The sequence below is a fragment of the Crassostrea angulata genome, chromosome 2, assembly GCF_025612915.1.
Source record: "Crassostrea angulata isolate pt1a10 chromosome 2, ASM2561291v2, whole genome shotgun sequence".
NCBI classification, from domain to species: domain Eukaryota; kingdom Metazoa; phylum Mollusca; class Bivalvia; order Ostreida; family Ostreidae; genus Magallana; species Magallana angulata.
In genome coordinates this window covers 56043990-56070228 of record NC_069112.1, presented here as the reverse complement: position 1 = coordinate 56070228, position 26239 = coordinate 56043990, and the positions used below count along the sequence as shown (strand labels likewise).

At 31.8% G+C, this 26239-nt stretch overlaps 1 protein-coding gene across 1 annotated transcript in view; it reads left to right on the top strand.

The window, feature by feature from the left end:
• The window catches only part of LOC128171555 (multiple epidermal growth factor-like domains protein 11), a 59725-nt gene that overhangs the window by 27133 nt on the left and 6353 nt on the right, over positions 1 to 26239 (top strand). Inside the window, exons 6-12 of the mRNA XM_052837343.1 lie at positions 20232 to 20369; positions 20739 to 20966; positions 21593 to 21847; positions 22150 to 22281; positions 22877 to 23014; positions 23215 to 23346; positions 23871 to 24008. Coding sequence (XP_052693303.1) covers positions 20232 to 20369; positions 20739 to 20966; positions 21593 to 21847; positions 22150 to 22281; positions 22877 to 23014; positions 23215 to 23346; positions 23871 to 24008 — 1161 coding nt within the window. The remainder of the gene's footprint in view (positions 1 to 20231; positions 20370 to 20738; positions 20967 to 21592; positions 21848 to 22149; positions 22282 to 22876; positions 23015 to 23214; positions 23347 to 23870; positions 24009 to 26239) is intronic.

The window sequence follows — 26239 nt, the reverse complement described above, 5'->3', positions numbered from 1 at the left end:
CACTTCCGGTCGAAACCGGAAGCAAAACCATTTTTTTTAAATTTTCATGTTTTTCAATTTTAAAACTTTTACGTACGTATCTTACAGTATTTTTCATGCTGAGTTCAAAACTGAAATCCTTTTTTGAATCGGACGATGCATTACAGAGATATAGGGGTTTAAAAATTGATTTTTCCGGAAATTTTGATTCCACGTCCTTGGTTTAAAAAATAGCGTTATATTCAAAGTAAAATTAACTCGTACCAAAAATAATTGTTAAGTCGTACTTGATCACATTTGGATTTTTTTTGGTAAAGTCGTTCTTGAAATCGGAAAGGTTTTTGTTAGGTCGTACCTAAATCATTCGGATTTTGTTAAGTCGTACCAGAAATAATTCGATTTTTTTCATCTTTTTATTTTAGTTACTTTTGTTATTGGTTTAGGAGCTCTGCTTCTTACAGGAACTTCTAGCTTTACTTCCGACATTAACGGAAGACCGACTCGTTGCTTTGCAACGAGCTTTGCTCTAGTTCTTATTATTATTATTCTTTTTATTTTTTTTCCAACTCAAATATTTTAAAAACGCTTGCATCGATTGTTTTGAAATTTACAGGTGTAATGTGTATCTAAAAGATCTCTATGATATGAAAAAAATATTTGATGACGTCATCAATTTCGTCAGATATTGACGTTTTTCATGTTTTAAAAAGTGATTTTGTCCGGAGCTTTTCTCATTTTTGATTTAAGATAAAGCTATGAGATTTTCAGAGAAGGTAGAACTATTGTTTTACTTATGACATAAGGCTGGAGACTCAATTCTGACACTTCCGGTCGAAACCGGAAGCAAAACCAATTTTTTTGAATTTTCATGTTTTTCAATTTTAAAAATTTTACGTACGTATCTTACAGTAATTTTCATGCTGAGTTCAAAACTGAAATCCGTTTTTAAATCGGACGATGCATTACAGAGATATCGGGGTTTAAAAATTGATTTTTCCGGAAATTTTGATTCCGCATCCTTGGTTTAAAAAATAGCGTTTTGTTTAAAGTGAAATTAACTCGTACCAAAAAAAATTGCTTAGTCGTACTTAAACACATTCGGATTTTTTTTGTTAAGTCGTTCTTGAAATCAGAAAGGTTTTTGTTAAGTCGTACTTAAAATGATTCGGATATTGTTAAGTCGTACCAGGAATAATTCGAATTTTTTCATCTTTTTATTTTAGTTACTCTTGTTATTGGTTTAGAAGCTCTGCTTTTTACAGGAACTTCCAGCTTTACATCCGACATTAACGGAAGACCCACTCGTTGCTTTGCAACGAGCTTTGTTCTAGTTATTATTATTCTTTTTATTTTTTTTCCAACTCAAATATTTCAAAAACGCTTGCATCGATTGTTTTGAAATTTACAGGTATAATGTGTATCTAAAAGATCTCTATGATATGAAAAAATTATTTGATGACGTCATCAATTTCGTCAGATATCGACGTTTTTCACGTTTTGAAAAGTGATTTTGTCCGGAGCTTTTCTCATTTTTGATTTAAGATAAAGCTATGAGATTTACAGAGAAGGTAGAACAATCGTTTTACTTATGACATAAGGCTGGAAACTCAATTCGGACACTTCCGGTCGAAACCGGAAGCAAAACCAATTTTTTTGAATTTTCATGTTTTTCAATTTTAAAAATTTTACGTACGTATCTTACAGTAATTTTCATGCTGAATTCAAAACTGAAATCCGTTTTTGAATCGGACGATGCATAACAGAGATATCGGGGTTTAAATATTGATTTTTCCGGAAATTTTGATTCTGCGTCCTTGGTTTAAAAAATAGCGTTTTGTTTAAAGTGAAATTAACTCGTACCAAAAATAATTGCTAAGTCGTACTTAAACACATTCGGATTTTTTTGTTAAGTCGTTCTTGAAATCAGAATGGTTTTTGTTAAGTCGTACTTAAAATGATTCGGATATTGTAAAGTCGTACCAGGAATAATTCGATTGTTTTCATCTTTTTATTTTAGTTACGTTTGTTATTGGTTTAGGAGCTCTGCTTCTTACAGGAACTTCCAGCTTTACATCCGACATTAACGGAAGACCCACTCGTTGCTTTGCAACGAGCTTTGCTCTAGTTTTATTATTATTATTAGGGTCTTCCGTTTTCAACGGAAGACCCTCTTGTTATTCTATTGTTTTTTTTTATTATTATTATTCTTCTTGTTTTTCCTTCTGACTTCTTTTTTGCTTTATATCTCAAAAACTATTCAACCAATTTGCAAGAAATTTTCAGGGATTATTTTAATTTCTTGTCCCTTGAAGCCTTTAAACTTTTAGTCATTAAGTCACTTCTGGTTTCTAGTTACGTCATTTTAAAAATTTTCAAAAAGTGATTTTGTCCAGCATTTTTCTCGTAAACGGTTGTTTATAAAGACTTGAAATTTTCTGTGATTGTAAATCTGCGGATTGACTTATGGCAAATGTACAGAAAAAATTATTTTGTCACTTCCGGTCGAAACCGGAAGTGAAACAAATATTTCGAAAAAATGAATTGTCTGATCAAATCAAAAACGAATATGTGTTTTGTAGAGCTTATTAAGTTGAATCTAACACTGAAAGCCGTTTCAAAATCGGACGATGCATAACAGAGATATCGGGGTTTAAAAATTGATTTTTCCGGAAATTTTGATTCCGCTTCCTTGGTTTAAAAAATAGCGTAATGTTCAAGTAAAATTAACTCGTACCAAAAATAATTGTTAAGTCGTACTTGAACACATTCGGATTTTTTTTGTTAAGTCGTTCTTGAAATCGGAAATGTTTTTGTTAAGTCGTACTTAAAATCATTCGTATTTTGTTAAGTCGTACCAGGAATAATTCGATTTTTTCATCTTTTTATTTTCGTTACTCTTGTTGTTGGTTTAAGAGCTCTGCTTCTGACAGGAACTTCCAGCTTTACTTCTGACATTAACGGAAGACCCACTCGTTGCTTTGCAACGAGCTTTGCTCTAGTTCTTCTTGTTTTTCCTTCTGACTTTTTTTTTGCTTTATATCTCAAAACCTATTCAACCGATTTGCAAGAAATTTTCAAGGATTATGTTAAATTTTTGTCCCTTGAAGCTTTTAAAGTTTCAGTCATTAAATCACTTCGGTTTTCTAGTTACGTCATTTTAAAAATTTTCAAAAAGTGATTTTGTCCATGACTTTTCTCGTAAACGGCTGTTTATAAAGACTTGAAATTTTCTGTGATTGTAAATATGTGTATTTACTTATGGCATTTGACCAAAAAAATGTATTTTGTCACTTCCGGTCGAAACCGGAAGTGAAACAAATTTTTCGAAAAAATGAATTTTCTGATCCAATTAAAAATGAAAATGTGTTTTGTAGAGCTTATTAAGCTGAATCTAACACTGAAACCCGTTTTTAAATCGGACGATGCATTACAGAGGTATCGGAGTTTAAAAATTGATTTTTCCGGAAATTTTGATTCCGCGTCCTTGGTTTAAAAAATAGCGTAATGTTCAAAGTAAAAGTAACTCGTACCAAAAATAATTGCTAGGTCGTACTTGAACACATTCGGATTTTTTTTGTTAAGTCGGTCTTGAAATCGGAAAGGTTTTTGTTAAGTCGTACTTAAAATCATTCGGATTTTGTTAAATCGTACCGGGAATATTCTATTTTTTTATCTTTTTATTTTAGTTACTCTTGTTATTGGTTTAAGATCTCTGCTTCTTTCAGGAACTTCTAGCTTTATTTCCGACATTAACAGAAGACCCACTCGTTGCTTTGCAACGAGCTTTGCTCTAGTTATTATTATTATTCTTTTTCTTTATTTTTCTGACTTTTTTAAAGCTTAATATCTCAAAAAGTTTTCAACGGATTAACATGAAACTTTCAGGGATTATGTAACATCATTGTCCCTAAAAGATGTTAAATTTTCAACTACAACGTCACTTCTGTTTCAACGTTACGTCAATTTTTAAATTTTAAAAAAGTGATTTTGTCCAGGGCGTTTTTCAAAAACGCTTCAAGATAGAGACTTGGAATTTTCTGTGTTGAAGCATTGATCGTTTTTATTTGGACATAAGGCTGGAATTTAGTTTCCGTCACTTCCGGTCTAAACCGGAAGTGTTTTAAAATTTTCGAATTTTCGAATTTTTCGTTTTAATTTTAAATGTTTACGAGGTTTGTAGAGTTGGTCATGCTGAATACGAAACTGAAATCCGTTTGAAAATCAGACGATGCATTACAAAGATATCGGGGTTTAAAAATTGATTTTTCCGGAAATTTTGTTTCCGCGTCCTTGGTTTAAAAAATAGCATAATGTTAATAGTAAAATTAACTCGTACCAAAAATAATTGTTAAGTCTTACTTAGACACATTCGGATTTTTTTTGTTAAGTTGTTCTTAAAATCAAGAAGGTTTTTGTTAAGTCGTACTTAAAATCATTCGGATTTTGTTAAGTCGTACCAGGAATTATTCGATTTTTTCATCTTTTTATTTCACTTTCTCTTGTTACTGGTTTAAGAGCTCTGCTTCTTACAGGAACTTTCAGCTTTACTTCCGACATTAACGGAAGACCCACTCGTTGCTTTGCAACGAGCTTTGCTCTAGTTATTATTATTTTTTCCCCCAAATTTTGTGCACGCGATTTCTCAAAAACTATTCGACCGATTTCAACCATTTTTTCACAGAAGATGAGACTTGATATGGACTTCATACATTTTTGATATTTTTTCTGTCATCACTTCCGGTACCGATTTATCGGCCATTTTGCACATTTTTACGACCTTTTTTGTGCAGAGTTAATCTCAGAAACTATTAGAGATATGACTATAAAATTTTCAGGAAAAGTAGTCTATAGTTTGGTGTTGTGCACTATTGTGTTGTTTTACGCCAGTGGCGCTTTCTCTTGGAGCTCGCTTAGGCACGAAAATTGGGTACGAATTTTTATTCAAAATTTTCATACGTTTTGATCCGTATCTTTTTATCAGTTGATATTTTGTTAAAACATATATAACAAAAGTGGTAGATAATCATAAGTTCTTTCAAACAAAATCAAGAAAAAGGGGCTGGCCCTTTTTTTTAGGGGCCAAGAGACTCTTAAACTCTATTACAAATAACTTAAAAACGATAAAGATAGTGTGATCTATTATAGAAGCAAAGTTGTTGATAATACCAATATCTATTAGAAAAAATCATTGCCACGCCCCTTTATTACGTAATTAGGGATTTTACGGGGCCAAAGTACTTAAACTTGGACGCAATATATCTACAGAAGGAGACATATTTTGTTAGACATCATAGAAGAGAAACTGTTTGCATTAATGATTTAAATCGATTCCTCTTCTCAAAACACCAATATCTGTCCCCATTAGGGATCTACAGGGCTGGCCCCTAAAATGTTCAAACATTTGTATCTCAAAAATTAACAACAATTTAAGATGGGTGTAAGAGCAAAAAATGTTTGTATTCTTAAGACCTTTTCAAAAAAATCAAGAAAAAGGGGCTGGCCCCTTTCATCAGGGGCCAAGAGACGCGTAAATTCTATTACAAATAACTTAAAAACGATAAAGATATTGTTATGAATTATAGAAGCAGAGTTGTTGATAATACCAATATCTATCAGGAAAAATCTTTGCCACGCCCATTTATTGCGTAATATGTGTTTTTAAGGGGCAAAAGTACTTAAACTTGGACGCAATATATCTACAGAAGGAGACATATTTTGTTAGATATCATAGAAGAGAAACTGTTTGCATTAATAATTTAAATCGATTCCACTTATAAAAAAAACACCAATGTTTGTCCCCATTAAGGATCTACAGGGCTGGCCCCTAAAATATTCAAACATTTGTATCTCAAAAATGAACAACAATTTAAGATGAGTATAAGAGCAAACAATGTTTGTATTCTTAAGACATTTTCAATGAAATCAAGAAAAAGGGGTTGGCCCCTTTCATCAGGGGCCAAGAGACGCGTAAATTCTATTACAAATAACTTAAAAACGATAAAGATATTGTTATGAATTATAGAAGCAGAGTTGTTGATAATACCAATATCTATCAGGTAAAATCATTGCCACGCCCATTTATTGCGTAATGTGGGTTTTTAAGGGGCAAAAGTACTTAAACTTGGACGCAATATATCTAGAAAAGGAGACATATTTTGTTAAACATTGTAGAAGAGAAAATGTTTGCATTGATTAATATAATCGATTCCATTAATCAAAGCACAAATGTCTGTGCCCATTAAGGATCTAGAGGACTGACCCCTAAAATATTCAATCATTTTATTTCAAAAATGAACAACCATTTAAGGTGGTTGTAAGAACAAAAAATGTTAGTATTCGTGGGACCTTTTGAATAAACTCTAGGGAAAGGGGCTGGCCCTTTAAATTAGGGGCCAAGAGACTTGTAAAGTCTCTTACAAATACCTTAAAAATGATCAAGATTTTGGAAAGCATCATAGAAGCAAAGTTGTTGATCGTAACAATATTAGTTTGAAAAACTCATTGCCACATCAACTGACGTCATTAGGGATTTTAGGAGACTAAAATCTTAAATCTTTAATGTGCTGTATGTGAAAAAGCAAAACTCTTTGTCAAGCATTTGAAAAAATATTGACAATCGTATACATTATCTGAAAGGGAGGTGTTGAGTTGAAATTCTGAAATTTCTTTGATATTTTAATGGTATCGTTTAAAAAATTGAACGGAAGACCTTCTCGTTACTCGTAACGAGATCGTATCTAGTTATTAAGGTCTTCCGTTTTCAACGGAAGACCTTATAGTTTTCGTACTGTTTCTTATTATTATTATTATTATTTTTTCCAAATTTTGTGCACGCGATTTCTCGAAAACTATTCAGCCGATTTCAGTCATTTTTTCAGAGATGATGAGTCATGATCTGAATTTTATATGTTTTTGAAATTTTTGTTGTCGTCACTTTCGGTACCGATTTATCGGCTATTTTGTAGTTTTTTACGACCTATTGTGTGCAGAGCTGATCTCAGAAACTATCAGAGATATGATTATGAAATTTTCAGGATAGGTAGTCTATAGTCTGAAGTTGTGCACTATTATTTTGTTTTACGCCAGTGGCGCCATTTCTTTGAGCTCGCCTGGGCACGAAAATTGGGTACGAATTTTTATCCAAAAATTTTATACGTTTTGATCTGTATCTTTTTATCAGTTGGTATTTTGTTAAGACATATATAACAAAAGTGTTAGAAAATTGAAAGTTCTTTTCAACAAAATCAAGAAAAAGGGGCTGGCCCCTTAAATTAGGGGCCAAGACACTCGTAAACTCTATGAGAAATAGCTTAAAAATGATAAAGATTTTGTAATGCATTATGAAGCAAAGTTGTTGATCGTAACAATATCTATCAGGTAAAATCATTGCCACGCCCATTTATGACGTAATTAGGGTTTTTTAGGGGCCAGAGTACTTAAAAGTTTATCACAATATAGCTAGAGAAGGAGACATATTTTCTTAAGTATTGTAGAAGAGAAAATGTCTGTCTTAATAAAAATAATCAATTCCACTAATCAAAACACCAATGTCTGTCCCTATTAAGGATCTATAGGGCTGGCCCCTAAAATATTCAATCATTTGTATCTCAAAAATGAAACACAATTTTAGATAGGTGTAAGAACAAAAAATGTTATTATTCGTGAGACCTTTCGAATGATCTCAAGAGAAAGGGGCTGGCCCCTTAAATTAGGGGCCAAGACACTTGTAAACTCTATTACAGATAACGTAAAAACGATACAGATTTTGTAATGCATTATAGAAGCAAAGTTGTTGATCGTAACAATATGTATCAGAAAAAATCATTGCCACGTCCATTTATTACGTAATTATGGATTTTTATTGGCCAAAGTACTAAAGCTTTGACGCAATATATCTAGAGAAGGAGACATATTTTGTTAATCATTTTAGAAGAGAAAATATCTGTATTGATGATTCTAATCGATTCCATTAATCAAAACACCAATGTCTGTCCCCATTAAGGATCTATAGGGCTGGCCCCTAAAATATTCTATCATTTGTAATTATAAAATGAACAACAATTCTAGATAAGTGTAAGAACAAAAAATGTTATAATTCGTGAGACCTTTCGAATGAACTCAAGAAAAAGGGGCTGGCCCCTTTATTTAGGGGCCAAGACTGTCGTAAACTCTATTACAGATAACTTAAAAACGATACAGATTTTGTAATGCATTGTAGGAACAAAGTTATTGATCGTAACAATATCAGTTTGTAAAACTCATTTCCAAACCCATTGATGACGTAATTAGGGATTTTAGGGGACAAAAATCTTACAACCTTAATGTTCTGTATGAGAAAAAGAAAAACTCTTTGTTAAGCATTTTAAAGGATATTGACAATCGTTTACATTTTCTGAAAGGGAGTGGTTGAGGGGAATTCTGAAATTTCATTGATATTTTAATGCTATCGTTTAAAAATTGAACGGAAGACCTACTCGTTACTCGTAACGAGATCGTATCTAGTTATTATTATTTTTTTCCACAAATTTTGTGCACGCGATTTCTCGAAAACTATTCGACCGATTTCAATCATTTTTTCACAGAAGATGGGACTTGATGTAAACTTTATACGTTTTTGAGATTTTTTTTGTCGTCACTTCCGGTACCGATTTATCGGCCATTTTGCACATTTTCACGACCTATTTTGTGCAGAGCTGATCTCAGAAACCATCAGAGACATGACTATGAAATTTTCAGGATAGGTAGTCTATAGTTTGAAGTTGTGCACTATTATGTTGTTTTACGCCAGTGGCGCCATTTCTTGGAGCTCGCCTGGGCTCGAAAATTGAGTACGAATTTTCATTCAATATTTTCATACGTTTTGATCTGTATCTTTTTATCAGTTGATATTTTGTTAAGACATATATTACAAAAGTAGTAGATAATTAAACGTTCTTTCCAACAAAATCAAGAAAAAGGGGCTGGCCCCTTAAATTAGGGGCCAAGACACTCGTAAACTCTATTACAAATAACTTAAAAACGATCAAAATTTTGAAATGCAATATAGAAGCAAAGTTGTTGATTGTAGCAATATTTATCAGGTAAAATCATTTTCACACCCATTTATGACGTAATTACGGATTTTAGGGGCCAAAGTACTTAAACTTTGATGCAATATATCTAGAGAAGGAGACATATTTTGTTAGGCAATGTAGAAAAGAAGATGTTTGCATTGATGATTCTAATCGATTCCACTAATCAAAACTCATAAGTCTGTCCCCATTAAGGATCTAAAGGGCTGGCCCCTAAAATATTCAATCATTTGTATCTCAAAAATGAACAACAATTTTAGATGGGTGTAAGAACAAAAAATGTAAGTAATCGTGAAACCTTTCGATTGAACTCAAGAAAAAGGGGCTGGCCCCTTAAATGAGGGGCCAAGACACTCGTAAACTATATTACAGATAACTTGAAAACAATCAAGATTTCAAATATCTTTGGTACCTAGCCTTTTTACAAAATTGATACCAGCGAGATTTCAGTCACTATAAGTGATTGAGACACAAACTTTTATAAATGATAGACAATCGATTGAAGATATATTTATCGGGTTTTCTTTTGTCAACCGTCACTTCCGGTACTCACCAGAAGAGTTCAAACAATTCATTTTTTTTACAAGTTTAACTGATTATCTTTGGTGTTTCATCTTCCATGATTAACAGTGGTGTACACTAAACAAATGTATAAAAAAAAACCTAGCTTTTATTTTCATAAACCTCTTTTGTTCGTCCGTTTTCGGTCTCGAGACAAAAAACCTTGATTCACCAAGATCGCAGATTTGGCAGAAAATATCGATATTTCATCGTATCATATGAAAACAAAATCGGACGGAAGACCTACTCGTTACTCGTAACGAGATCTAGTTGTTTATTATAATTGTATCTTTACTAGATTAAGATATTATACTGAAAGTTCAAATTGTCAATAATAATAATAATAAAATCAGGGTTATTGAACTACATTGATTATCTCATCACACATATACAAACATAGTTGAATTGTGCTAAACAAAGAACTTCAGTTGTTGAGTATCGTGAGCGGCATGTCACACACATATATATATATATGTTTGTATTTGTAAATGAATGTTTTGCTTTTGTTTTCTTTGTTTTTGTTTTTTTCTTGGCTGCTCTATTCTTGATTTTTCTTAATTAAATATGTTTATAACCGCATAAAACACCAGAGCCGTTTATTTATATTGTATATTCTATGTTTTATATATATATTGAAATTATATGTTTAGAATAAGTTTCTTTAAGCTAGATTCTCCTTCTCTCTCTCTCTCTCTCTCTCTCTCTCTCTCTCTCTCTCTCTCTCTCTCTCATGTGCAAAGCTTTAAAGAGTTAATTAGAAAAGGCATCTGGTTGAACAATATCTGTTTAAAAAAGCTTCGAAGAAATGCAGTTACTTAAAACTTTAGGTCATTTGACAACCTCCTTCTAAAGGCCTAAGAAGGATTCTATAGATATATTTAGATATTTTGAATTTATTTGACTCATTTGATTTAATGGGGTGGTACTTGCCAAAAAATACTTCTAACTATACATGACTATGAACGTAGGTGTGATTTAGATTTTCTTTCAAAATTAATGGCATATTAAGATTTCTTTTATAAAAAAGATTCTTAAAAATGGGTGTGGTGTCTTCGATAGCAAGAACCCCTGATGATCAATCCTATTATGTTTTATACATATTCAAGTATCGTTAAAATTTGAATTAACTATTTTATGTTCAGATTCGCCTTTCAATCCATTAATTTTTTTTTTATTTTTAAGGTCTTCCGTTTCCGACGGAAGACCTTATTGTTTTCGTACTGTTTCTTATTAAGGTCTTCCGTTTCCAACGGAAGACCTTATAGTTTTCGTACGATTTCTTATTAAGGTCTTCCGTTTCCAACGGAAGACCTTATAGTTTTCGTACTGTTTCTTATTAAGGTCTTCCGTTTCCAACGGAAGACCTTATAGTTTTCGTACGATTTCTTATTAGGGTCTTCCGTTTCCAACGGAAGACCTTATAGTTTTCGTACGATTTCTTATTAAGGTCTTCCGTTTCCAGCGGAAGACCTTATTGTTTTCGTACTGTTTCTTATTAAGGTCTTCCGTTTCCAACGGAAGACCTTATTGTTTTCGTTCGGTTTCTTTTTCCCTATTATTATTATTAAGGTCTTCCGTTTCCAACGGAAGACCTTATTGTTTTCGTTCGGTTTCTTTTTCCCTATTATTATTATTATTTTTTTTTTTCTTACAAATTTTGTGCACGCAATTTCTCAGAAACGGCTCGACCGATTTTCATGAACTTTCAGATATGATAGATAGTGATCGAAACCTTACAGGTTTTTAATTATATTGATGACGTCACTTCCGTTTTTGAGATATTCACGTTTTTGCGATTTTTAGAGGGGTGGCTTGTTACTCTAACTTCTCCTAAACTATAACAGATATTGAGTTCAAACTTTCATGGAATGGTAGACAAAAGATTGTAGATTTGCAATTTTATTTTCATTTCGAACTAGATTGAAAGGCGCCGAAGCTCGCCTGGACCCGAAAATTTAGTTTAAAAAAATGTCTTATTTTTTTCTTGTTTTCTTTGTTTATCTCTTTTCTGAAAAATATTTTGTTAAGACATGTAATGTAAGAAAGGTTAATATTTACAGGACCTTTCATTTGATATCAAGAAAAAAGGGCTGGCTCCTCAAATTAGGGGACCAAAGGGCTTTAAAGTTTTTAATCTGTAGCCCTTTACTGAGAATTTTTTTGTGAAATGTTATAGAAGCAAATATGTTTATCTTACAGTAATGTATCCAAGTAATGTAATGATCTTATCATATGTTACGTAATTAAGGGTTTTAAAGGGCCAAAAGTCAAAAATTTTGATCACCCATATCTCAGAAAGGAAAAATATTTTGTAATGCAGTACAGAAGAGAAATTGTTTAAAATGATGTTTTCAACAAAATGCAACTGTCAAAATTTCGTTAAACGGCCCCTAAAAGGAATTAAGGGATCGGCCCCTAAAACCTTCTTTCTCATATATCTCCAAAACGGTTACAATATTTTAAACACTTGTTGAACAAAATTTGTGAAGAATTAAATGACCTTTTATTTGATACCAAGAAAAAGGGGCTGGTCCCTTAAATTAGGGGATCAAAGGCCTCTAAAGTCTTTAATCTGTAGCCCTTTACTGAGAGATATTTTGTGAAATGATGTAGAAGCAAATGTGTTTATTTAATAGTTATGTATTCAAGCAATGTAATGATTTTATCATGTGTTACGTAATTAAGGGGTTTTAGGGGCCAAAAGTCAAAAATTTTGATCACCCATATCTCAGAAAGGAAAAATATTTTGAAATGCAGTAAAGAAGAAAAGATACTAAGAAAGATGTACTTAATAAGATGCAATTTTCAAAATTTTGTTAAATGGTCCCTATAAGGAGTTAAGGGATCAGCCCCTTAAACGTTCTTTCCCATATATCTCAAGAACGGTAACGAATTTCTAAATAGTTGTTGAACAAAATGTGTTGAGATTCAATTGACCTTTTGTTTGATATCAAAAAAGGGGCTGGCCCCTAAAATTAGGAAACTAAAGGGCTCTAAAATGTTTCATCTGTAACTCTTTACTGAGGGAAATTTAATGAAAGGCTATAGAAGCAAATATGTTTATCTTACAGTTCTGTATCCAAGTAATATAATGATTTTTTTCATGTGTTATGGAATAAGGATTTTTTAGGGGTCAAGGGTCCATAAACTATGACCAGCTATATCTGAAAAAGGAAAATGTTTTTAAATGCAGTGTAGAAGAAAAGATACTCAAAATGATGTACTTTACAAAATGCAACCTTCAAAATTTGGTTCAGCGGCTCCAATAAGGAGGTACGGGACTGGCCCCTAAAACTTTTTTTCCTCAGATATCTCAAGAACGGTGACGAATTTCTAAACACTTGTTGAACAAAGCTCTAATCCCTGAAACAAAATAGTATCTGGCCCTTAGAATGTAGACCCCATTTTTCTATTCTAAATCATGTTTAGCAAAATCTAGTTATTATTATTTTTTTTTCTTACAAATTTTGTGCACGCGATTTCTCAGAAATGGCTCGACCGATTTTCATGAAACTTTCAGATATGATAGATAGTGATCAAAACAATATAGATTTTTAATTATATTGATGACGTCACTTTCGTTTTTGAGATATTGACGTTTTAGCGATTTTTAGAGGGGTGGCTTGTTACTCTAACTTCTCCTAAACTATAACAGATATTGAGTTCAAACTTTCATGGAATGGTAGACAAAAGATTGTAGATTTGCAATTTTATTTTCATTTCGAACTAGATTGAAAGGCGCCGAAGCTCGCCTGGACCCGAAAATTTAGTTTAAAAAAATGTCTTATTTTTTTCTTGTTTTCTTTGTTTATCTCTTTTCTGAAAAATATTTTGTTAAGACATGTAATGTAAGAAAGGTTAATATTTACAGGACCTTTCATTTGATATCAAGAAAAAAGGGCTGGCTCCTCAAATTAGGGGACCAAAGGGCTTTAAAGTTTTTAATCTGTAGCCCTTTACTGAGAAATTTTTTGTGAAATGTTGTAGAAGCAAATATGTTTATCTTACAGTAATGTATCCAAGTAATGTAATGATTTTATCATATGTTACGTAATTAAGGGTTTTAAAGGGCCAAAAGTCAAAAATTTTGATCACCCATATCTCAGAAAGGAAAAATATTTTGTAATGCAGTACAGAAGAGAAATTGTTCAAAATGATGTTTTCAACAAAATGCAACTGTCAAAATTTCGTTAAACGGCCCCTAAAAGGAGTTGAGGGATCGGCCCCTAAAACCTTCTTTCTCATATATCTCCAAAACGGTAACGAATTACTAAACATGTGTTGAACAAAATTTGTGTAGAATTAAATGACCTTTTATTTGATACCAAGAAAAAGGGGCTGGCCCCTTAAAATAGGGGACCAAAGGCCTCTAAAGTCTTTAATCTGTAGCCCTTTACTGAGAGATATTTTGTGAAATGATGTAGAAGCAAATGTGTTTATTTTATAGTTATGTATTCAAGCAATGTAATGATTTTATAATGTGTTACGTAATTAAGGGGTTTTAGGGGCCAAAAGTCAAAAATTTTGATCACCCATATCTCAGAAAGGAAAAATATTTTGTAATCCAGTACAGAAGAAAAGTTGTTCAAAATGATGTTCTCAACAAAATGCAACCGTCAAAATTTCGTTAAACGGCCCCTAAAAGGAATTAAGGGATCGGCCCCTAAAACCTTCTTTCTCATATATCTCCAAAACGGTTACGATATTTTAAACACTTGTTGAACAAAATTTGTGTAGAATTAAATGACCTTTTATTTGATACCAAGAAAAAGGGGCTGGTCCCTTAAATTAGGGGATCACATGCCTCTAAAGTCTTTAATCTGTAGCCCTTTACTGAGAGATATTTGTTGAAATGATGTAGAAGCAAATGTGTTTATTTAATAGTTATGTATTCAAGCAATGTAATGATTTTATCATGTGTTACGTAATTAAGGGGTTTTAGGGGCCAAAAGTCAAAAATTTTGATCACCCATATCTCAGAAAGGAAAAATATTTTGAAATGCAGTAAAGAAGAAAAGATACTCAGAAAGATGTACTTAATAAGATGCAATTTTCAAAATTTTGTTAAATGGCCCCTATAAGGAGTTAAGGGATTAGCCCCTTAAACGTTCTTTCCCATATATCTCAAGAACGGTAACGAATTTCTAAATAGTTGTTGAACAAAATGTGTTGAGATTCAATTGACCTTTTGTTTGATATCAAAAAAGGGGCTGGCCCCTAAAATTAGGAAACTAAAGGGCTCTAAAATGTTTCATCTGTAGCTCTTTACTGAGGGAAATTTAATGAAAGGCTATAGAAGCAAATATGTTTATCTTACAGTTCTGTATCCAAGTAATATAATGATTTTTTTCATGTGTATGGAATAAGGATTTTTTAGGGGTCAAGGGTCCATAAACTATGACCAGCTATATCTGAAAAAGGAAAATGTTTTTAAATGCAGTGTAGAAGAAAAGATACTCAAAATGATGTACTTTACAAAATGCAACCTTCAAAATTTGGTTCAGCGGCTCCAATAAGGAGGTACGGGACTGGCCCCTAAAACTTTTTTTTCTCAGATATCTCAAGAACGGTGACGAATTTCTAAACACTTGTTGAACAAAGCTCTAATCCCTGAAACAAAATAGTATCTGGCCCTTAGAATGTAGACCCCATTTTTCTATTCTAAATCATGTTTAGCAAAATCTAGATCTAACATATATCTCAAGTTCTAAAATCAGACGGAAGACCTCCTCGTTGCTCGCAACGAGATCGTGTCTAGTTATTATTATTTTTTTCCCAAAATTTTGTGCACGCGTTTTCTCGAAAACTATTCGGTCGATTTCGACCATTTTTTCTCAGATGATTGCCAGTGGTCATAATTCTAGAAGTTTTTTTTAAATTTTGAAATCGGCACTTCCGGTTCCGATTTACGGCCGATTTTGTAAGTTTTTACGACTAATTTTGTGCAGACATAAACTCAGAGACTATCAGAGATAGGAATATGAAATTTTCAGGATAGGTAGACTATAGGTTGAAGTTGTGCACAATGAAGTTTTTTTGCGCAGGTGGCGCCATTTCTATGAGCTCGCATAGGCTAATTGGGTACGAATTTCGAATCAAATTTTTCATACGTTTTGATCTGTATCTTTTTATGAGTTGATATTTTGTTAAAACATATATAACAAAAGTGGTAGATAATCAAAAGTTCTTTTCAACAAAATCAAGAAATAGGGGCTGGCCCCTTAAATTAGGGGCCAAGACAGTCATAAACTCTATTACAAATAACTTAAAAACGATAAAGATTTTGTAATGCATTATAGAAGCAAAGTTGTTGATCGTACCAATATCTATTTGAAAAAATCATTGCCACGCCCTTTTATTACGTAATTAGGGATTTTTTGGGGCCAAAGTACTTAAACTTTGACGAAAAATAACTAGAGAAGTATACATATTTTGTTAGACATCATAGAAGAGAAAATGTTTGAATAAATGATTTAAATTGATTCCACTTATCAAACACGATTTTCTGTCCCCATTAAGGATCTGGAGGGCTGGCCCCTAAAATATTCAATCATTTGTATCTCAAAAATGATCAACAATTTCACATGGGTGTAAGAACAAAAAATATTTGTATTCTGAAGACCTTTTCACACAAATCAAGAAAAAGGGGCTGGCCCCTTTTTTTAGGGGCCAAGGCCTTCGTAAACTCTATTACAAGTAACTTAAAAACGATTAAGATTTTGTAATGCATTATAGAAGCAAAGTTGTTGATCGTACCAATATCTATTTGAAAAAATCATTGCCACGCCCTTTTATTACGTAATTAGGGATTTTTAGGGGCCAAAGTACTTAAACTTTGACGAAAAATAACTAGAGAAGTATACATATTTTGTTAGACATCATAGAAGAGAAAATGTTGGAAAAAATGATTTAAATTGATTCCACTTATCAAAACACGAATTTCTGTCCCCATTAAGGATCTAGAGGGCTGGCCCCTAAAATATTCAATCATTTGTATCTCAAAAGTGATCAACAATTTTAGATGGATGTAAGAACAAAAATGTTAGTATTCATGAGACCGTTCGTATAAAATCAAGAAAAAGGGGCTGGCCCCTTAAATTAGGGGCCAATAGACTCCTAAACTCTATTACTCATACCTTAAAAATGATCAAGATTTTGTAATGCATTATAGAAGCAAAGTTGTTGATAGCAGCAATATCTGTTTGTAAAACTCATTTCCAAACCCATTGATGACGTAATTAGAGATTTTAGGGGATAAAAATATTAAATCTTTAATGTGCTGTATGTTAAAAAGCAAAACTCTTTGTTAAGCATTTTAAAGGATATTGACAATCGTATACATTATCTAAAAGGAGGTGGTTGAGGGAGAATTCTGAAATGTCATTGATATTTAATCGAATCGTTTAAAAAATTAAACGGAAGACCTACTCGTTACTCGTAACGAGATCGTATCTAGTTATTATTATTTATTTTTTTCCAAATTTTGTGCACGAGATTTCTCGAAATCTATTCGACCGATCTCAACCATTTTTTCACAGATGGTTGGGCGTGATCTTAACTTCATACATTTTTCTTAATTTTTTCGTAGTCACTTCCGATACCGAATTGTCGGCCATTTTGTAATTGTTGACGACCCATTTTGTGCAGCTATAAACTCGGAAACTATAAGAGATATGAATATGAAATTTTCACGATAGGTAGACTATAGTTTGAAGTTGTGCAGCATGTAGTTGTTTAATGCCTGTTGCGCCATTTCTTGGAGCTCGCCTGGGCACGAAAATTGGGCACGAATTTTCATTCAAAATTTTCACACGTTTTGATTTATATCTTTTTATCAGTTTATATTTTGTTTAGACATATATAACAAAAGTGGTAGAGAATCAAAAAAATCAAAAGTTCTTTCCATCAATAAAAAGGGGCTGGCCCCTTTATTAAGGGGCCAAGGCACTCTTAAACTCTATTACAAATAACTTAAAAACGATAAAGATTTTGTAATGCAATATAGAGGCAAAGTTGTTGATCGTACCAATATCTATTAGAAAAAAATATTGCCACGCCCATTTATTACGTAATTAGGGATTTTTAGGGGCCAAAGTACTTAAACTTTGACGCAATATAACTAGAGAAGTAGACATATTTTGTTAGACATGATAGAGGAGAAAATGCTTGAATTTATGATTTAAATCGATTCCACTTATCAAAACACGAATTCCTGTCCCCATTAAGGATGAGAGGGCTGGCCCCTAAAATATTCATACATTTGTATCTCAAAAATGATCAACAATTTTAGATGGGTGTAAGAACAAAAATTGTTAGTATTCTTAAGACCTTTTCAAAAAATCAAGAAAAAGGGGCTGGCTACCTTTTTTTTGGGGGGGGGGGGCAAGAAACTCGTAAAGTCTATTACAAATTACATAAAAAACGATTAAGATTTCGTAATGCATTATAAAAGCAAAGTTGTTAATTGTAGCAATATCTATCTGGAAAACTCATTGCAACACCCATTTATTACGTAATTAGGGATTTGTATACATTATCTGAAAGTGTGTGTGTGTGTGGGGGGGGGGGGGTAATTCTAAAATTATATCGATTATTCATGGTATGATTAAAAACAGAAATCGCAAGGAAGACCTACTCGTTACTCGTAACGAGATCGTATCTAGTTATTATTATTATTTTTTTCCACAAATTTTGTGCAAGCGATTTCTCGAAAACTATTGGACCGATTTCAGCGATTTTTTCAAAGAAGATGAGACTTGATATAAACTTCATACATTTTTGAGATTTTTTTTGTCGTCACTTCCGGTACCGATTTATCGGCCATTTTGTACATTTTTACGACCTTTTTTGTGCAGAGCTGATCTCAGAAACTAAAGTATCATCAAACAAATTTCAAGGACTTTACTATCAATTTTGAAATAAATTAAATTTAAGTTTATCTGTTTTTAGTATTTTATAAGAATACAATATACACGGTAAGTTAGAATGGAGATTACACAAGTTCAACAGGGTTGTGTCAGCCATAGGCGATGTTTGTAATTATGTTACATTTTCTATACTTCTTCACCAATAATTACTTAACCAGTTCATATCAAATTTAGCACAACGAATATACGAATAAAGAATAAAATACAGTTGATGTTTAGTATATGTTTTTATCAAGATTGTTATCAGTAAATAGGCTGCAATCCTAAAACTTTTCATAAACTTCATGATATAAAGGAGACTTAAGTCTGTTCAAGAAAAATTCACTTAGGTTCTAAATACTAGGACCAATAAAAGATTCGGTATTTGTTTTGAAATGTACAAAGAACAACGTAAATGTATGCTCTTGAAAAATTTCTGAAAAAAACCTGTTGTGAGACTCAATTATTTATTTCTTCGATAGATTTTTTATCCAAGTTTTATATAATGTAAATCAGTGAATGGTGAGTGGAAATCAATAAAAATCATCGTCTTCCTTAGTTTACTGGGGGCTTTTCAAAATGTGGGTACGAAAATTCTCAGATATAATAGAAAGTAATGGAAATTTGTGTGATATAAAAACTGAAATTTTAAAAATTCTTAAAATTCACTTGTAATATTAAAAAGTCAATTAGCTTACCAATGAAAAGTTTACTGCGTGGTTCATTTTTCTATAGAAAGATCATGAAAAAAGGACATTATATAAATAGTGCCTGTTTGGGAAGGTAACAGTTGAATTGACACCCCGAGGAAACCATTGTCAACTGACACGAAGCGGAGGTTTACAATGGTTATCGAGGGGTGTCAATTTCAACTGTTTTCCTCCCAAGCAGGCACTATTTATCTTATTATACTGAATGTCTTAATTTTAAAGAATTTCTTAATGCTTTTATATAGAAATGACGTGAATTCTACGGCGAACCGTACGCACATGATTTACGCGCATGTAACAATTCGATGTGTTACCCGTTGCTAAGCGTGTTGCTAATGCTGAGGGTAATAGAACGGATTATCAACTGCGTCTAAACCAATCAGATTTCAGTATTGAGCATGAAAGTATAAAAAAATAATTATTGCCTTACGTTACATTAACTGCTATAAATATAAATAAGGTTAAGGTATAAATTCAATTTCTACCAAATTACTAGACTATAAACTGACTTTGGACGTTTTAAGACTTATACACCTTGAAAATATAACGGACTTGTCGCATACAAAGGAAGTTCGGATTACTTTTTGTTTCTTAATTTTTTTCCACTTGAAATATTTCGGCATCACAAGTTATGTTTAGTAGAATGAAAAAAAAAAATATATTATTTTTTCTTATTCTGATGTACCTTATTACGACAGTCATAATTATAGCATATGCGTGGATTCCTGCGCAGAGGTTCGAAATCTTGAATTAGATCCGTCGTCCTAAATAGGTAGAGGTGATTCAGATTAATTCATTTTTTTCCATTGACTGCGAAAACTGAGAATAATTGTACGAAGAGATATTATTTATTTAGTATACTCAGTAATAAGCTAAATATATCTTTTGGTAATAAGGCTGTGTTGCTCCTGAAAACGATATTACCATGGTGTTTAAAATATTTTCTTTGAACAACTCTATAAGTCTGCACCAATTGCTTTATACTTTCATTTTTTCTTTTATAGAATGTCAAAATAGATCATATGGTTACCGATGCAAGAGGAAATGCGGACATTGTTTATACAGCTCCCAATGTGACCACGTTGTTGGAACATGTTTACAGGGATGTGAAGAGGGTTATGGAGGACGCACATGTAACCTAGGTTGTATTTAGGTTTCTTGCCATATTGTTATACGTTCCAAATACGAACATTGTAAAACAGATACCAAATCATTTTAGAGATATGAAATAGTATGTGTATGATACGATTTAAGGAGAGTAATGTGGAAATGTGCGTAACCTATTCATTCGAGGGAAATTGTCTCTGATAGTTATTATTTTTTGGTCTATGTTAAGTTTAAATCTTTTTATGATGCATAATAACGATGATGTTTTATTTTGCGAATTTACAAGTAGCGAGATTTTATATGCATTTTTTATACTTCTGTGATACGAGATAAGAGTTCAACATTTGTAAGACACTACGTTTTGCTAAAAGGCTCAAATAGTGATGATCTAAATAATTTTACAGTTAACTTGGCTCTACGCAAACCAGCATATCAGGAGAACATATACAGACATGCTAACGTTACTGCCAGCAATGCTGTGGATGGACGCAAATCAAACTTGAACGGTTTAGGAGGAGAGTGTTCAATGTCAGCTGAGAAACAACCCACCACTTCCTGGTGGGTTAATCTAGAGAGCATCTATAGCATCCATAACATTCGTATCTATTACAGGACCGAGAATTTAGCCTGGGGTACGTACCGATATATCAGTAATATTTTTACTACGTACCAATATTTAAGTAATATTTTTACTACGTACCAATATATCAGTAATATTTTTACTACGTACCAATATATCAGTAATATTTTTACTACGTACCAATATATCAGTAATATTTTTTACAATCGTAATTAATTTTAAATAGTTTTTTTTTACTGTATAAAATTTCATGTAATAAAACTGCTGATATATTATAAATATCGTTTTAGCAGGTAAAAGGGCCAAAAGAAATAAAAGATACTGCTAAAAATATTAATAATTATATAGACAGCGATCAGATTAGAATTTTATCATTATGATATAAACAATTTAGTACAATTACCTAAGTTGAATAAAAAATAAGTTAAACTTTAAAATATAGCTGTAAAATGGTGAGGGATGTCATTAGGAGTTGGTGGCCTTAGCACATGTAAGCATTTCCTGATAATTAATGTACATTCAGATTCGTTTATACAATTTAACCTTTTAGAGTAATAAAGAGTGAGGGTCCTTTTATTACACATACTAAACGAGTGGATAGTTCTTTTTCTTGCTTTAATTGTTTCTGTTTATTCATTGTGGTATATTTTGTGAGCACAAAGTATATTTTTATTAAAGGTCCATCAAACGGGCATACAGCGAGATCTCTGGGATTCTCTATATACGTCTCAAACACAACAGACAAGTCAGATAGAAAACTTTGCTTTAAAGACAATAGCTTTAATAGAAGCACGATACCAGCTGTCTTTAACACCACCTGCTTTGTACATGGTCAGTACGTCATTTACTCCAACGAGAGACTACCAGGAGTTACCTATCCTAGTGATTATTCTTACTACGCCTATAACGAACTCTGTGAAGTAGAAGTCTATGGTAAACGTGTTTATGTTTAAAGTTTCGTTGTAGAATGTTAAATTTGCATTTTTAATCAAGTAATAAAGATCAAATAAATCTCAAAACACAATTTATAAAATTTGTATGGATTGTATTTAATAGGTACGTAAAAATTTCAGTAAGCTTATCTCTTTCATTGACAAATTTGATCAAATTGATCAATTTACAACCCTCATTAAGTTTGCATTTGATTAACTGGAAAAAATAGTACAATGTATCAATGTATCACAATGTTTATAATGACATGGTATAGTGAAAATGTCGTTTTTGATTATACCTAGGTTGTCCCCGACCCGGATACTATGGTATTGACTGTAACCTCCCCTGTCCTGACAAATGTCGATACTGTCACATCGAGACGGGCACCTGTCAGGGATGTAAACCTGGATACAATGGACACCAGTGCGAATTGGGTATAGTATAGCGACACTCAAATAAAAAATACTGTATTTTTCTACTCTTTAATCATTTATGATAAATAATTCATTTTTATAGTTATTATTTTTCTAATATTGTCATTAACTTTTTTTAATATTGTCACTAACTTGTTTCTAATATTGTCATTAACTTGTTTCTAATGGTGTCATTAACTTGTTTTTAATAGTGTCATTAACTTGTTTCTAATAGTGTCATTTACTTGTTTTTAATATTGTCATTAACTTGTCTCTAATATTGTCATTTACTTGTTTCTAATATTGTCATTAACTTAATTCTAATATTGTAATTTAACTTATGATAAAGATCAAGATTTAAATGATAAGAACCGTAACTTTTTTCATAATAAACCAATTTTAATTTTTATTATATGTCATGGTATATAGAATATTTTTATAATAATTGTTATCCCTGTTTTTCTGAAATATAAATTTATTTTCATGTATATCGCAATTATCATCAATCATAAAAAATGTCATAATTTCGTTTTAAAGAACTTTTGTTAAAATTTTTATTTCAAATACATATAACTGTAATTTTATGTTTGTGCTCTCATTCGTTCTTTCATCACAGAATGTGACAAAGGATGGTACGGAGAAGGATGCCAAAGACAATGCGGACATTGTATAAATACGACGCAATGTGACCACGTGAATGGGACTTGCTCACAGGGGTGTGAATTTGGGTATAAAAGTGAAACGTGTGCTCAAGGTGAGTTGATTAACCTAAACACTCTGTTCTGTCTGTATATTTTTGATTGACCATTTTGACAATGACAATTTTCTCAATGAAGTTGTCAATGTTTTTAAAACCCCACTTTATATCATGCATTCACTCTTTTCTATTGTTTACTCAAGCCAAAATGTTAATTACTTAAATTTGCGTGCACGGGTTTTATTCATTTTTTGAAGAGTGCCAGGATGAATACTTTGGTGAAAACTGTGCTCGGGAATGTTCTGCTAACTGTTACAGCTGTAATAAAAGATCTGGGCTTTGTGATTTTGGATGTCATCCGGGATGGAAAGGGACACATTGTACAGAAAGTATGTATCGTGATGATTCATCAGGTCTTACGAATATTCGAGCGTTAGATATTCAAGATTTGGTACTACCCAATCATGTTATATATCTAAAACGCACATATATTAATACATTTTTATTATCATTTTGGGCTTATTTAGTATCAAAAGCATATAAACTGATAGACTTGAAATATTTAAGTCAGTTTATCTTACTAAACCAAGAATGGCAACAGAAATGTTTAATATACATAAGATATTAAATTGATATCTGAATTACTTGCAATGTATCTTTAAACCATGTCTTTGCTCTTTATTAAACGTGTTGCCCTTCTGCTTTACACACAATCTGATTTGGAAGGGAAAAAACATTATAATTAGGGTACTTTTATTTAGTTCCTTGGATTTAAAGCTGAACGTCGGTCGTTTAACACTGTCTAAGTTGTATAACATTCAGAAAATATTATTTAAAACCTTAGTGTCGTGAGATTTATATATGAGTAAATAATTTTATACACTTTTAATTGGACTTAATATTTTTTTTATAGAATGTGATGGTGGGCTTTTTGGAGCGAACTGTAGCACACCTTGTGGACACTGTCTTAATCACCAACAATGTCATCATCTATACGGAACATGTGCAAAGGGATGTGACCTAGGGTATATGGGAGACAACTGCACGGAAGGTAGAGTTACTTTCTTTTATTATTAAGGTCATTGTGGTTTCATGTATAACTTTGGAATATAGTCGAACAAGTGTTTGTTTTATGAAAACGAATAACTAAAGAACACTTTGTACAACGCACTGTGAACAACCAATATGAGAAAAAGTTAAAAAAAAATGTTTTCAACATGTAGTTTTCCGTAATTATTTTATTAGGTTAAGCTTCAAAATTGAGGTTAACATTTTCACTCAGAGAACCAGTGACTCTGATAAAAAATCAGGCACTGAAATTAAAAATATCTGTGACGTACTTGAAAGACTACAAACGTTATTAATTTAAGAAATCGTAGCACAGGAACCTTAATCTACATTCACCGTTAACGACGTATGATTTAAGTTTAGCGTACAAAGTCAGTTTTGAAGGTTTTGGAATGAAAAATAAAAAAAAACTGGCAGATTCTTATTGCATGAAAAAAGATAAAAAGGACAACGCCTGGTGTTGGGATAACCAATTCGTTTGTGTGCTATTTGCACAAAAATTCTAATGTTCATGAAAATAATACTTTGTATCAATTGTTAATCAAACTATCTATTGTAAATATAGCTTAGTTTAGGAATTATATCATGTAGAAAAATATATCTTTTAAACTATAAATAATATTGATTGTTCTGCCCAATACATTTCAAAGGATTTTAATAATGTTGAATAAGAATTGATATGAAAAACTTAGCCCATGATTATAATTGAACTTTCATAAAAAAATAGTTGTGTAAAATAGAGAAAAATATCATTAAACGTATTCTCAATAAGTCATCGCTATCATTTGATGAATTTCATCGTGGCTGTGTGTTTCACAGTATAGATTCTAATTCGTTCCAAGTGAAATAAAGACGAATTATAAGCCAACAAATAGGATTTAAAGTTCAACACTGTTTTAGTTGACAATTTACAATGTTGTTTATATATATATATATATATATATATATATATATATATATATATATATATATATATATATATATATATATATTTCAGAATGCGATGACTATAAGTACGGTGAAAATTGCAGTTTTACTTGTGGAAACTGCGAAAACCATGAGAAGTGTAATCATATTGATGGAACTTGCACTAGTGGATGTGATAAGGGGTATCAAGGCCCCAAATGTGATACAGGTATTCAGATTAACAGTATTGTTGCAAATCCAATTTCTGTTACAGTTTATGATAAATTTATTGTATGCTCTTCAATTAAACAAAAAGATATCAACTTTTCATAATCAGCTGTACAACGCTTATTTTTGAAAAAATAAACCATGTGAAAGCTTTCTGAAAACGACGTAATTGTTTTAAGAAAGGGTTTTAATGGATTAGGACAAGATAAGTGTAGTGATCCGGAAAATTGGACCACAGTTTGTAAAATAAACTATGTATTGAAAACTATGAATGTATGCATTTGTAGATAAAGAAACTACATGCTTATCAATGAATAAATTTTTCAATTTTCTTTGAATAAATTTGTTTTACCGTGTTTTTTTATTAAGTGCCATAATCTCCAAATTGGGCAACATTGAACCAAAATCTACACATATGTATATTCCGTCATTAAAGTATATTTAACTAGCTGTTTTCATGGCGATTAATATTTCAGAGTGTGATGTTTACCGTTTTGGTAAGAATTGCAGCAAACAATGTGGACACTGTAACAATAATGCATCGTGTCATCACATAAATGGTACCTGTGTGGAAGGCTGTGACAGAGGGTACCAAGGCACAGAATGCATGCAACGTAAGCATAGATTATGTTTATATTATTTCAACATATATGTTGCTTCATGCTGGATCGATGTTTTTGAGAAATCTCACAAATCTATGCAGCATTTTTTTTTATTATCAGTAAACAAGTGAATATGTTTAGCTTAAAATTACTCTATCATTATACAGTTTGCAGTATTGAAATGCATATTGCTTTTAACAATGTTTATTGAATTTGGCGTAGTTTTAAAATGGTATATTTAGAAATATGATAAGGATTTCTTCGTCTAAATAAAATTACACAGATGTATATTTGTTAAAGTTTATTTCTATAAGCAGAAAGTAACAAATTTCTATTCTATGATGCACTCATATAAACATTTAAACACTTGCTAAATAAGTATTATTTCTTGTTACTTCTCAGATTATCAGAAAAATTAAATTTTATAATTTAAACATCAGAGACCATTAAAAATGAACAGTTATTTTTTTTAAAGATA